Source organism: Pseudorasbora parva, chromosome 4 (assembly GCF_024679245.1).
Source record: "Pseudorasbora parva isolate DD20220531a chromosome 4, ASM2467924v1, whole genome shotgun sequence".
Lineage (NCBI taxonomy): Eukaryota > Metazoa > Chordata > Actinopteri > Cypriniformes > Gobionidae > Pseudorasbora > Pseudorasbora parva.
The window spans coordinates 6,744,139-6,758,633 of NC_090175.1; the positions used below are offsets into that span (position 1 = coordinate 6,744,139).

Genomic DNA, 14,495 nt, shown 5'->3' on the forward strand with positions numbered 1-14,495 from the left:
TAAAATGCCAAAAAAAAAAGATTAATAATGAAAGAATATTTGGTATTGTTATTGTGCCTCTATTATGCTTTTTTTTTAAAGGTTCTTAATTTTGTTACTTACAATAGGTTTACATCCAAGGTCAAAAAACACTTTAATTGTATTAATTTCAGCATCAGCTCTTTTCGGTCTTGTCTGCCTTTCTTGTCTGTCTAAACCCCTCCTTTCCAAGAGACTGCTCTGATTGATCAGATGGCTCATTCTGTTGGGATTGGTCTACTCTTCCCTAATTGGTCAGATGGCTCAGTCTGTTGGGATTGGTCTACTCTTCCCTAATTGGTCAGATGGCTCATTCTGTTGGGATTGGTCTACTCTTCCCTAATTGGTCAGATGGCTCAGTCTGTTGGGATTGGTCTACTCTTCCCTAATTGGTCAAATGGCTCATTCTGTTGGGATTGGTCTACTCTTCCCTAATTGGTCAGATGGCTTAATCTGTTGGGATTGGTCTACTCTTCCCTAATTGGTCAGATGGCTCAGTCTGTTGGGATTTGTCTACTCTTCCCTAATTGGTCAGATGGCTAAGTCTGTTGGGATTGGTCTACTCTTCCCTAATTGGTCAGATGGCTCAGTCTGTTGGGATTGGTCTGCTCTGCTCTGATTGGTCAGATGGCTCAGTCTGTTGGGATTGGTCTACTCTTCCCTAATTGGTCAGATGGCTCAGTCTGTTGGGATTGATCTACTCTGCTCTGAATGGTCAGATGGCTCAGTCTGTTGGGATTGGTCTACTCTTCCCTAATTGGTCAGATGGCTCAGTCTGTTGGGATTGGTCTACTCTGCTCTGATTGGTCAGATGGCTCAGTCTGTTGGGATTGGTCTACTCTTCCCTAATTGGTCAGATGGCTCAGTCTGTTGGGATTGGTCTACTCTGCTCTGATTGGTCAGATGGCTCAGTCTGTTGGGATTGGTGGATGAGTGAATGAGTGAATTCCTAGTTGCTCACAATATATATTTTAAAAAACCTGGACAGGTGAGGACAGCGAATATTATGAGAGTTTTGATGAAATCACATCACGTACACAGTTCCCGGAGAGCTGGCTGTGGACAGAAGAGATTCTGCCGTTATGCCCAACTAATAACAAGTTGTGGTGAGTATGAGACAAACATTATAGAGTTTCAGTGATTTTAAATGAGCAGAAGTGATGGGAAATTATTTTAGTTACTGGTTATATATTTTCTGTAGATAGCCTTACATGCTCTGCTAACCTAATAACGTAAATGTGCATGATATTGAGTTCAAAGAGAAATCGTTATGTAGACATACATTATACGGGTTATTTGCTCCTTCAGCTTGAATGCACTTGCGTAGCTCTTCTGTTCAAACTTTTGTTCATGGTGGCAGGTAGAACATAGACTGATCATAAATATTGTTTGACATGAGCATCTTTTGTGGGAATTTTCTTTCTTTAGCTGTTTTTATCATTTTATTTTTCCTTCTATCCCAGTGGAACAACATCAGTCACAAGAGACAGAAACTACCTGAAAGAATCGATCACGACTTGGCAAATCTTTGCTGTCAGCCTGTCAAGAACTCATGGTAAAACATTTTCTGTTAGGTTGAAGGGTATATACAGGGTATACTTTTATGTCTTACTTATACTTACTTTTTATGTTACTTATATGTCTGTATTAGACATGTAGCATAATGCTAATTCTCAATTACTGTCTTTTTCTCCCAAGGCATCTGTGTGGCAGATCCATACGAAATGATAGTTTATAAGAGGTTCTTCATTGACCTGAAGGTGCCATTCTCAGCAGTGCGCAATGAGCAACTGCAAGTCAGGGCCATCCTTCACAACTACACCAAGAAGAAAATTAGGGTGAAATGTCACAGTCATTTTGTTCCTCAGTAATCAGTGTCAGATACTTTATTAATGTTAGAATAAATGTGCCTACCCTTATAAAAGGAAAATATATTTACCAATATAATACTTCAAAATATATTATAATATATTGTAAATACATGGAATAATATATTGATGGTATTATACAATATATTATATGTTCCTGTAATATATTGCAAAATATACAAATGATTGCCGCTTTCATATATTGCAATATATTGGCGAATATAAATATTAAATCCCATATATGTGAATATATTGCCTAATGTATTCCATGATATTTTCCAATATACTGCAATATATTTTTGTTTCGTTAGGGTATGAGCCAAATTAGAGTTATTTTAATCATGCATTACTTCTTTAAGTCCAACTTGCAAGAATAAGGCTAGTACAAGGACTAGAACTAGGTGTTAACATTTCTTGTTTACAAGTGAACAAGGTATCTTTAATCACAACAGTGGATTGCAGTTTTTTATTTCTTAACAACTGGCAAATCTCACACAAAGCACACACCATTTAAAACTCTTGCAAAGTTAATGGGTTGCTGTTGGCTTCTCCTTCAGGCACGGCTTGAGTTCATGGATACTGAACACATCTGCAGCTCCGCCAGCAGAAAGGGCTCCTACCAAACAGAAGTGGAGGTGGAGTCCATGTCCTCCAGGTCCGTCCCGTATGTGATTATTCCCCTGGAGTTGGGCAATCACTGGATCGAAGTGAAGGCAGCAGCGTTTGACTCTGTCTACAGTGATGGAGTGAAGAAGATCCTGAAGGTGGTGGTGAGTGAGCTTCCCTTCTGCCAATAGTAAAATAACAGAGCTGAGCTCTTTTTTGGCATCCCATAAATATGCAAAATTCCAGCAGTCAAAAGGACAATTCCTTTGCCTTTGTGTTAAGATTTTGAAAACATTATTGAAGACCAGATATCATATGATAATTATAAGAATTTAAGATATATGTATTGTTTGGTTTTGAATAAACTTGACCACCATTAATTCACTGTCATTATAAAAGCTTGATTTCATATGTGCTTCAATCACCCTAAACAGATCAAATCAAATCTCTGTTTCAGTCTGAGGGTGTGCTCACTATGATACAGGAGAAAAATGTTGAGCTCAATCCTGCTAAGATGGGTGAGTTATCAGAGTCATTCCTCCCAAATATCCAAAAATGTCCCTTCAATGATAGATTCAAACCTCACCACATGCTTTTGTTCCCCTTTTTCTTCTTTCATTCTGAACCTGTGTGACAGGTGGAGTACAGCAAGTGTCTGTCAGGAGTCTCAAACCAGACACTCAGGTCCCCAACACACCCGCTAACACGTACATCACAGTGAAGAGTAAGGAGAAATCTTTACGCTCATTCTTCTTGTTCATCCGCTCATCCAGTCCTGACCGCTGTCTGTTACTCCAGGTCAGGAGTTCAGTAAGATGATCGAGCAGGCCATTAGTGGAGACTTCATGGGACGGTTTATTGTCCAGCCCAGAGGCGATGGAGAGGAGACCATGATCTTCATGACTCTTGCTGTCATTGCCACTCATTATCTGGACAGCACGAAGCAGTGGGAGGCTGTTGGCATGAACCGCCGTAATGAAGCTGTTAACCATATCAACACAGGTCAGCTGACCACTCTCACCAATATAAACACATCACTTTTAATCTGATTCATTTATGACAGAAGCATATTTAATTATTAAAAATGAGGGGGGCGGGGCATAGCTTTATGCTATGGAAGCTCATTTCCATCACACAATTATGGCATAGCAGGTTGATGTGTTTCATTGTCAAGTCACAAGTTATTGTGACATAATAATTGAAATTAAAACCTTGTCATTCAGTGAAATTAACTTGTTTTGTTTAATAAATTTGCCACTTTCGGTCATAATTTCGATTTATGTCAATTTCGTCTTTATAATGTCACAATTTCGCCTTTTATTTTCATAATTGTGGCTTTATAATGACTGTCATCATTTCGAATTTTAATCTCAAATGACTTAGTAAGTTATAATTTTGACTTTTTAATTCATAATTATTACTTTGTCACAATTTTCACTTTCTATTTCAAATATGGCTTAGTATGTCATAATTTTGACCATGTCATGGATTTCAACTTTTTAATGCCAGAATTTTTAACTTTTGTGATATTTAGGACTTAGTTTGTCATAATTTTGAATTTTCATCTCATAATTATTTCTTAGTACTTAGTAATTTTTATGCCATATTGACTCGACTACACTTCAAATTTTAATTTCAGAATTTCATCATGACTTTAAATAATAATTTTCTACTTTCGAATCTTAAATATAACTCAGCATGTAATAATTTTGTCTGCCTTAGTTTAAACATTATAATGTCAGATTTTTTACCGACTAGTATATCATATTATACTAGTATGATATACTAGTTCATCGACTAGTATATCATACGTATTTAGAAAAGTATAGTATAGTAGAATAGTATTTAGAAAATAATGTGTTTTTTTTTTCTTATGTGGTGGAAATTGGCTTTCATTTTGATTGCATCCTAAAAGAATGGGTGGATTTTTACCAGATGTGGACAGAAATTATGTTCATAAACCACGTAAAATTGAAAATGCTGACAAAAGCTATGAAGTCATAAGTTATTTACCATGCCATTTCTTTCAAGGTTATCAGCGAGAGCTGACTTTCCGTAAACAAGATGGGTCCTTTGCTGCCTCGATGAGCATGACTAGCAGCACATGGTGAGACGAGCATTCCTGCCATATTTATCTGCTCTATTAGTAATGTTATTGACGTTTTTTACCCATTCGTTTTCTTTGCTCATTACAGGCTGACAGCATATGTGGCCAAAGTGTTCACGATGGCCAATGACCTGATCCCTATAGATGAGAATGTGATCTGTAGCGCCCTCAATTGGCTGGCCACAAACAAACAGCTGCCAGACGGCAGGTTTAAAGAAGACACCCCTGTTATACATGAAGAGATGCTTGTGAGTGACATTTGGATTAAGTAAACACATTTATTTATATCATGACATGGTTTTGCCATCAAAAACAATGTTTTATCTCTATTTCATTTTGATTTATTCTGTAGTAGTAGGGTCACTAATTTGGAGAAAAATCTCAAAGGAAGACATCAATATGCTGCAGTAGGCATCTAGGCAAAATAAGTGTTCGAGCTTTTCATGACAATTGTTTGGGATCTTGTTTATTTGAGTGTATGTTAATTCCAGGGTGATGTACGGGGGAAAGACGCTGATGCCTCACTGACTGCATTCATTCTGATTTCCATGCAAGAGGGGCACAAGATCTGTGCTGGATCTGTCCATGTAAGTGTGATTCCTAGAAACAAACAGCGCTACAATACACCGCATCAGTCTCACTGAGTCTCTCTCTCTCAATACTAGAGTCTTCAGAGCAGTATAAACAGAGCCGTTAATTACCTGACGCTGAGAGTTCACAGTCTGACCAGCACTTATGCTGTCGCTCTGACATCTTACGCTTTGGCCCACGCTGGAAAACTCAATAGAGACATCTTGAGGAGTCATTCCACCCAGAACGAAGGTCAGTATCACTGCAGTCAAATCAACAACACAATTACATCGACAATAAACATAAAATGTAGGAAATTCAAAAATAAATTAATCCGCACAATAAATTACCCCATGACCCTAAATAGAATTCTAAGTAAAGGACTTTTCTGAAGTTTTCCGACTTTTCATGAAACCGAAGTTGAGCAAATCTTTTCTTCCTTATTGTGACATATATCTGAGCGAAACCGCTTTACAAATGTGAACAAATGTAGGGCGGGCTTGATTTTATCTGTGGGAAATTGATTGGATGTTTGTGGTGAGCTATTGGTGGATCTCATGTGAGTGACAGGTTACCCTGCCCTTACGCCAATGTTAATTTCACTAACAAATCATTTTTGCCATAACAAAAATTGATGAAAATCTATTGACATTTTTACAATCTAAAAAAATGTGACAATGCAAAAGAGTGATTTTAAAAGCTTTAATGATTTATCTCTATTCAATTTATAGAATTAAATATTATCTGCCTGAAAGAATGAAGCATTTTGTAGGCCTATGCAAGTTATAAGATATAAAGAATGCATGAATAATTTATTGAAAGAGAAGACAATATGTACTTACTTATGTACAATATGTTCTGTATAATTGGTTTTATATTAATTTTAAAATAAATAAAGATGTGTTATATGTCACAGCAATTAAATATGTGTCTTTATTTCATGCTTAAGTTGGTTTATTTTAACAGGTTTATAGATGCATTCTCCAGGAGTATGCACAGATCAAGCATAACATTATGACCACTGACAGGTGAAGTGAATAACTGATGATCTCTTCATCACGGCTCCTGTTAGTGGGTGGGATATATTAGGCAGCAGGCGAACATTTTGTCCTCAGAGTTGATGTGTTAGAAGCAGGAATGGCCAGATTGTGATGGCTAGAGGACTGGGTCAGAGCATCTCCAAAACTGCAGCTCTTGTGGGCTGTTCCCGGTCTGCAGTGGTCAGTGTCTATCAAAAGTGCTCCAAGAGGAACAGAGGAGAACCGGCCACAGGGTCATGGGCGGCCAAGGCTCATTGATGCACGTGGGGAGCGAAGGCTGGCCTGTGGGGTCCGATCAAACAGACGAGATACTGGAGCTCTCTACTGCTGACCCTTGTCCACCATGAAAGCACCAACTGTGGCACGTGAGCATCAGGACTGGACCACGGTGGACTAAAGGTCCACGGTGGTTTTCTTTTACATCACATGGATGGCCGGGTGCGTATGTATTGCTCACCTGGGGAACACATGGCATCAGGATGCACTATGGGAAGAAGGCAAGCCAGCTGAGGCAGTGTGATACTTTGGGCAATGTTCTGCTGGGAAACCTTGGGTCCTCCATCCGTGTGGATGTTACTCATAGTTTAACGGTATTCCCTTGTGGCTGTGGCTCTTCCAGCAGGATAATGCTCCTGCCATAAAGCAGGAATGGTTTGAGGAACATGAGTTTGAGGCGTTGACATGGCCTCCAAGTTCCCCAGATCTCAATCCAATCGAGCATCTGTGGGATGTACTGAACAATCAAGTCTGATTCAGGGAGACCCCACCTCGCAACTTACAGGACTTAAAGGATCTGCTGCTAACATTTTGGTGCCAGATACCACAGCACACATTGAGGGGTTTGGTGAAGTCTATGCCTTGATGGGTCAGGACTGTTTTGTCAGGAAAAGAGGGATAATATATAACAAAATATAAGGAAGGTGTCATAATGTTATGCCTGATCGGTGCATAATGAGTTTGGAAATTTTAAAGAAACGCTTAAATTGATGCATTACAATTTAACTAAAGCTTTTATATTGTCCATGTCAACCTTTTCCATTTGTGTCTTCTAATAAGTCGGTACATTTTGGCAAGTTCCTGGACTTCGTCACCACTCTCTGGAGGCCACGGGTTATGCTCTGCTTGCCCTAGTGAAGGCGAAGGACTTTGAGAGTGCTGGAGCGGCCGTACGCTGGCTGAGAGCGCAGAGAGTTCACTATGGAGGCAGTGGAACCACACAGGTACAGAGCACAACATTACAGCTTGAAAATAAACCCTGCTGGCAAGGTTTAATATACAGTGGCCATTAATTTATTTTAAACCCCTAAATATGAAGTTATTAACACCCTCACTTTTGAAAAATCTAAGAAATGGCATACTCAGATTAAAACAGATACAGTTCATGAATCTGCATAAGTATGGTCTAATTTGGAAGCAGACACTTGGCAGTTTACTGTACAAATTTGTCAAAATTGTAATTATTTTCATAATCAAAAACATAGCTATAATAAGCCTTAAAATTGTAAGAGTTATTAGACATTTATTTGTATGAAATATCTTTATGAAAATAAAACTGAAGTTGGCCTTTTAGCATTCTAGAAATGCACTACAGGTAAAGCCACACGTCTGACCATTTTATATTTCAAATCTGAAGATGATAAGTCTAAAACTCTGAATATATATATATATATATATATATATATATATATATATATATATATATATATATATATATATATATATATATATATATATATATATATATATATATATATATAGGCAACACAACTGGTATTTCAAATAAGTTCTTTTCAGCAGTTTGCAGTTTCAGCCAATGTCTCTAATCATCAGACAGACTTTGAATTATTTAGAAAGGGGAAAAAAATGTCTTACCCGATTGACTGAGGCAAATGGCTGAAGATGCGATCCTGTTCGTGACACCAAATTTTAGACTTAACATTTAAGCTTTGTCCCATTTTAGTTTAATTCCCATGACCGGACATCAGTTATTTTGCCAAGATATTTTATTTTTATACATTTTTATGTCCGCGTAGGAGAGAAACACAATTTTCTGGGATATGGTCTTCATTCCAGCTTTCTCTTATCTCTAGTCTAAAATTTGGGGTTTTTATATGCTGGAAAACTACATTACCAGACAAACATGTGATTTCCATTCAAATGGAATGAGTCAACATGTACATGGAATCTATAACAAACCGTTTAGTCTACATTAGCATGGAATGTATAACAAAATGCTGAGTACACACATGCATTAACTTACACTATGCACACCACTTCACACTGCAATGTATTCAAGCATATAATGATTACAAATGATTATGAATACTAATAATACAGATTATGAATTATGAATGCTTAACAATACAATATAGTCTTCAAATATAATCGATGCCAAATTGCTCTGTAAAAGTAGGCCTAATATATTAAGACCAAAGTTTTCCCATTTAATATACCCTAAATGAATTATGCCTCATGTTTAAACTGTCTACAAACGAGCCAAGGGCAATTTTCCCGAAGGACTGTTCTCTGTGGGTACAAGAGCGGTGCCGCAGAATTCGCAAACGTGTTATGTTTATATATAAGTCAGATATTTGAGGTCTGCATAACTACATTCTTGGCTAAAACACTCTTAAAAGTACATTCTGTGACACATGGACCCACTTTATAGTAGGTGGCCTTAACTACTATGTACTAACATAGTAATTAATAATTTGATACAATGGACTTATCGTGTACATACATGTTTTTACATTGTACTTACATTTTTAAAATGAGCTGCATGTAATTACGTCTGTAATTCATTTCTGTAGTTACATTTCCCTTACACCTAACCCTACCCTTAAACTGACCCATAACACCACACCTGACCCTAACTCTACCTGTATCTCGCCTCAATATCAGCAAAAGTGCTTTGCAATATAATATGATCACAGTAAGTACATTGTACTTACTTTTTGATGTAAGTACAGAGTAGTTAAGGCCACCTAATGTAAAGTGGGACCTGACACATTAACAGTAGTATTTTTTTTAACAATATGGTGGATTTGCTTGCCCGCCATGACAGTCTTTGCAAGCAGAGTGATACAAACAGTGAATTGCCAGGCTTTCCAGGTCTTCACAACAAAACCTGCCCAAATGCTTCTCAAACCTGCTTGGACCCCTGGTCTTACTGGAGTGTTTGCTTCATAAATAAACTATTTTTCTCTTAGGCGAGCATCATCGTTTTCCAGGCCGTGGCTGAATATCAAATGGAAGCGAAGAAGCAGGATGTGAATCTAAACGTTGAACTCTCTGTGGAGGGAAGAAAAATGCATAACAGATGGACTTTCAGTCGTTCCAACACACATCTGACGCGTTCAGACAAGGTGAACGAACAGACATGCACAGTTCACTGTGAGGTTTATTAATTCAGCTTTTCTCTGACTTAAAATGTTCTCACAACAGGTCAAACTGACACAGAAATTCAACGTCACTGCTCACGGGAACGGGATGGCCACCCTCTCGGTGTGTATTCGTGAACACTCACAGCTTCAGTTACATGTTATTTAAAAGACACCCTTGAAAACTAGTTACAGCATTATCTGTCCTCAGGTGTTTTCTCTCTATTATGCTGTACCTGAAGAGAGAGAAAATGACTGTAATGTGTTTGATCTCAGTGTGAAGATGGAGAAACAGCTTGATGGTAAGACTTACCATGAGTTCATCTGTACTCATGTCTTTAATAAGTGAAGTCTTTGTGAACAAATGTATTTACCAGTGATGTTAACTGTTACATCTTCTCAATCTGCACTGCATGCAGTGTCACATCCAGGAGCCATTGAAAGTTACCTGTTCACCATTGAAACCTAGTGAGTAAAAGCTAATGTAAAGTGTAAGGAGATACTGATCAGTTCCGTCCATCCTTATGCCACACTGTAAAAAAATACCCATCAAATTTACGGTAAAAAACCGGCAGCTCTGGTTGCCAGAACTTCACCGTAAAAAATACGGCAGTAACGTTTTAGGTTTTACGGGACAGCAGCATATAATTTAAAGGTTTATAATGTGGTAATTACGGTTAAAAATTGTTTATTTTACAGTTAAAAACCCTATAATTTGAAAGTTTATACTGAAATAATTATGTGTACATAGTACACTATAAAATAATAATGGTAAAAAAAATGTATTGAACTGAAATATTAAATTACCGACTTATTGAAATGCTAATATCTGTTATTTTCCTTTTATATAATTTGACAATCACCAATTATAGTGGTGATGAGAATCACATGATGAATCAAAGCTCATCACACGCAGCTTTTGGAGGGACAATATTAACATATAGAAGGTGCACACACAAACACTAAACACCAAACACCATCATGGTAACACACATGATGTTTTAAAAATGCACTAAACATTAATTTAACAACATTAGATGTAACATTAAACCTTAATGTACATAAGTGATTAGAAAAAACTAAGAAGAAACATTGTTAATTCAATGAAAATGCATCAAATGCGAAGTGCCATGTGGGGAATTCTGGGAATGTCAATTTACGTTTTTTCACTGTTAATTACACAATGACCTGTTCTTTTTCACTTTGTAAAATTGTAAATTTAACGGTATTTTACTGTAAAATAAAATAAAATGTATAAACCTTTAAATTATACTGTTTTGAACTGTAAAATAAATGTTTTTTAACCGTAATTATTACATTATAAAACTTTAAATTATATGCTGCTGTCCTGTAAAACCTTAAACGTTACTGCCGTATTTTTTACGGTAAAGTTCTGGCAACCACAGCTGCCGGTTTTTTACCGTAAATTTTATGGGGATCTGTAAAAAGTGTACACTGTAAAAAAACTACAAAAAATGTTATTTTTACAGGAAAATGCTGGCAGCTGTGGTTACCAGAGAATTATGAAACTATGCGCACAATGAAATTCAAAATTAGGCGGACAAGTACAAGTCTGTGGTTAGAGGAGGCACAGTTTTTTTTTGTTTTTTTTTATTAAAAATAAATAGAAAACCAGTAAGTATTACATTAAAATGTAAAGCATAAGATTTTTTGTATGTAAACTGCATATGCATTTCCAATGCATTTGGATTATTTTTACATAGACAAATTAATAAACTGAAGATGATTGATATATGCCAGTTATACGTAAATGAAACAGTTAGGAATTATGTAAAAGTACACAGAAAAACGGCAATGTTAAATGAACACTTCCTAGTATTGATGTGTGTGCTCACTACTGAGTTAAAGTACCATTGAAGCAGTGTTGAAGTTAATGAGATAATTAAGAGATGATTGAGCATTAATGATGAACACCTGATGATAATGAGCAGAATCAGTGAAGGAAAGAGAAACACAAGAACTACAACTGACTTCAGCCACAGCTTTAGATGAAATCAACTGAAGATAAAAGAAGACATTCAATCTCTGAAGATCTCATCAGAGGATTAAACAACTCCACAAACAGCATTACCAGCTTCACACATTATTAACCAAACTGACTTTATTGTTGTAATTTCTGTTTTAATTAAAATAATAGTTTTTTTTATGAAGTCACCATGATGGTGAGCTATGTTTGCTTTAGTTGGGCTCTTGACCCTTGACTCTCCAACATTAGTTTTCTGGCTGCTATAACTGTGTTTATAAAGCACTTTGGTTATGGCATGGAAAGCCAAAAACCATGGTCAGGTGATCTGGCTCTTTAATGATGACTATATAATCATCATGTAGTGGCTAAATCACTGAACTCATTCAGATTCCAATGCTCTGGATATAGAGGTAATGTGTTAATTGTGTAGTATGTGTAAAAAAAGCCATGTGGTTTATTTTGTAAACTCAAGCATTGTTGTGACAATCAAACAATTTGTAGGACCAAAAAAAAGGTTTAATCTACGGCATTATTTAGACAAACACAGACATCAAGAATCAGTGTGTGCATCTCTACAATGGTGAGAGAAAAAAAATCACAATTCAGATGCATAATTTATTCATGCTGCAATGCATGCTGGGACCCATTGGAGAGTTTTGATTGGTGGTACCCAGCATTCACTGCAGCATGAAGCTTTTCATTGATTGTCACCATTGTTGAGATTCATACACTGATTCTTGATATCTGTTTGTGTCTAATAATTGCCATAGATTAAACCTTTTGTGCACTATTTTTTTTTTTTTTTTAACATTCTGCATATTAGATTGTCACAACAGCGCTCATGCTATAGAACCAACTGGCCACTATTATGATAAAACAAAATTAATAACACATAAACAGAGTCTTAGACTCTGAACAAGACCAGTGATCACTACATGATGATTATATAATCATGAACTAAGAGAGAAATCATCTGACCATGTTTCTGCTTGGCTTTCCATGCTGTAACAAAAGTGCTTTGTAAACACAGTTAAAGCAGCCAGAAAACTAATGATGGAGAGTCAGGGGTCAAGAGCCCAACTAAAGCAAACACTGCTCACCATCATGGTGATTTAAAAAAAAAAACTATTATATTCAATAAAACATCAACATCCACAGAAATAAAGTCAGTCTGGTTAGTAATGTGTGAAGCTGGTAATGCTGTTTGTGGAGTTGTTTAATCCTCTGATGAGATCTTCAGAGAGTTAATGTCTTCTTTTATCTTCAGTTGATTTCATCTAAAGCTGTGGCTGAAGTCAGTTGTAGTTCTTGTGTTTCTCTTTCCTTCACTGATTCTGCTCATTATCATCAGGTGTTCATCATTAATGCTCAATCATCTCTTAATTATCTCATTAACTTCAACACTGCTTCAATGGTACTTTAACTGATTAGTGAGCACACACATGAACACTAGGAAGTGTTCATTTAACGTCTGCGATTTTTCTGTGTACTGTTACATAAATCTTAACTGTTTAATTTACGTGTAACTGGGATTTATCCGTCACATTTAGTTTATTAATATAATTAAATAAATCTTACCTGTTTCATTTATAAATGATTTACAAATAAGATTTCTCTTACTGATTCTTAGATAGTGATTCTTAGTAAGTTGATTAATTTGTTTGTTAAACTTACATAATCCAAATGCATGGAACATTTATATGCAATTCAAATACATGTTTAGACATTTTTTAAGTGCATAAACGTGTAAAGTGACTTACATTTTTAAGAACAACTGACAAAAATTTATTTGTCACAATATTTGCATGTCAAATTAACAAAATAGTTTTTACAGTGTTTTCTCAAAAAACTTACAGGTTTTTAATACCAATATTTGTAGTTTTATCAAATAAATTTTATTAATCACATGTTGTAAATATAACAAAATATTCTGTTTAATAGTTTACAAAAGTTCACTGTGATTCAAACAAAAAAATATATGCTTTTGGGTTTTCTATAATTTTCTGTTGGGATTTTACATTGTTTTTCTGTAAATTTCACGGGCATAAGGTTAGATCTATTGCAGTTATTCACCGTATATAGTAAGGAAACTTTGTGTTAACCAAATAACAGTTTTTAACTGTAGCATTTTTACAACCTTTGACCGTTAAAATCACGATCATTTTTTACAGTGCAGCTGTAAGACGTGACATAGATTAGCATCTTCAGCTGAATAAGAGCATGAACTGATGATCATTCTGCATCACATGCATTGCTTTAATCCATCTGTGCAGTTTTAAGAACCCGGAGAGAGATGCTGCCATGTCTGTTTTGGATGTTGGCCTGTTAACAGGATTTAAAGTAGATGATGCTGATCTTTCTAAGGTAAAAATGATTCAGAAATTGAATAATACCACATTTAACGACTCAAACAACTTCATAACTGTCGCAAAACAGCAAGTAAATAAATCATACACCTATCCAGCTAACAGGGATTGTTCTCAAAACGTTCTGGCAAGTTTATTTCAAAGTTACGAATGAACGTTATTCTAGTAACCTTAATTGAGTGTTATCTTGTCTAATAATAATAGTGTTTTCAAAGCGTTAGCACAAAAATATTAGCCTGACAAGCCAGACCCACATCAAGATGTTTGGTCTGGAAACTCACCATTGACAGCTCAATCCGAGGGGCGGATAAACGGTTGTCTTTCAAACTCCCTCTGCACGCGATAGGATAGTGCTACACCAACCAGAGCAATGAAGGTGAAGCAGAGCTTGTTGATAGATTAAACATTCGCCGTATCCGGTCGGCTAAACTCTGAACACATCTTCCCTTTTTAAGAATGACTTCAGTGCCGTTCTTTGTTCTTTTCTCAGAGAAAAGCTTAACTCCAAGTCTTCCAGAGTCGCGGTCAAAGCTGATTCGAAAGACCGCCGTTC

At 36.3% G+C, this 14,495-nt stretch overlaps 1 protein-coding gene across 1 annotated transcript in view; it reads left to right on the forward strand.

Moving 5' to 3' along the window:
• c3a.6 (complement C3a, tandem duplicate 6) overlaps positions 1-14,495 on the forward strand; it is a 29,700-nt gene that overhangs the window by 10,705 nt on the left and 4,500 nt on the right. Inside the window, exons 18-34 of the mRNA XM_067440690.1 lie at positions 1,007-1,124; positions 1,482-1,573; positions 1,717-1,856; positions 2,444-2,656; positions 2,950-3,010; positions 3,130-3,216; positions 3,291-3,494; positions 4,524-4,599; positions 4,688-4,847; positions 5,091-5,186; positions 5,265-5,421; positions 7,266-7,429; positions 9,419-9,574; positions 9,654-9,713; positions 9,801-9,891; positions 10,009-10,057; positions 13,850-13,940. Coding sequence (XP_067296791.1) covers positions 1,007-1,124; positions 1,482-1,573; positions 1,717-1,856; positions 2,444-2,656; positions 2,950-3,010; positions 3,130-3,216; positions 3,291-3,494; positions 4,524-4,599; positions 4,688-4,847; positions 5,091-5,186; positions 5,265-5,421; positions 7,266-7,429; positions 9,419-9,574; positions 9,654-9,713; positions 9,801-9,891; positions 10,009-10,057; positions 13,850-13,940 — 2,015 coding nt within the window. The remainder of the gene's footprint in view (positions 1-1,006; positions 1,125-1,481; positions 1,574-1,716; positions 1,857-2,443; positions 2,657-2,949; positions 3,011-3,129; positions 3,217-3,290; positions 3,495-4,523; positions 4,600-4,687; positions 4,848-5,090; positions 5,187-5,264; positions 5,422-7,265; positions 7,430-9,418; positions 9,575-9,653; positions 9,714-9,800; positions 9,892-10,008; positions 10,058-13,849; positions 13,941-14,495) is intronic.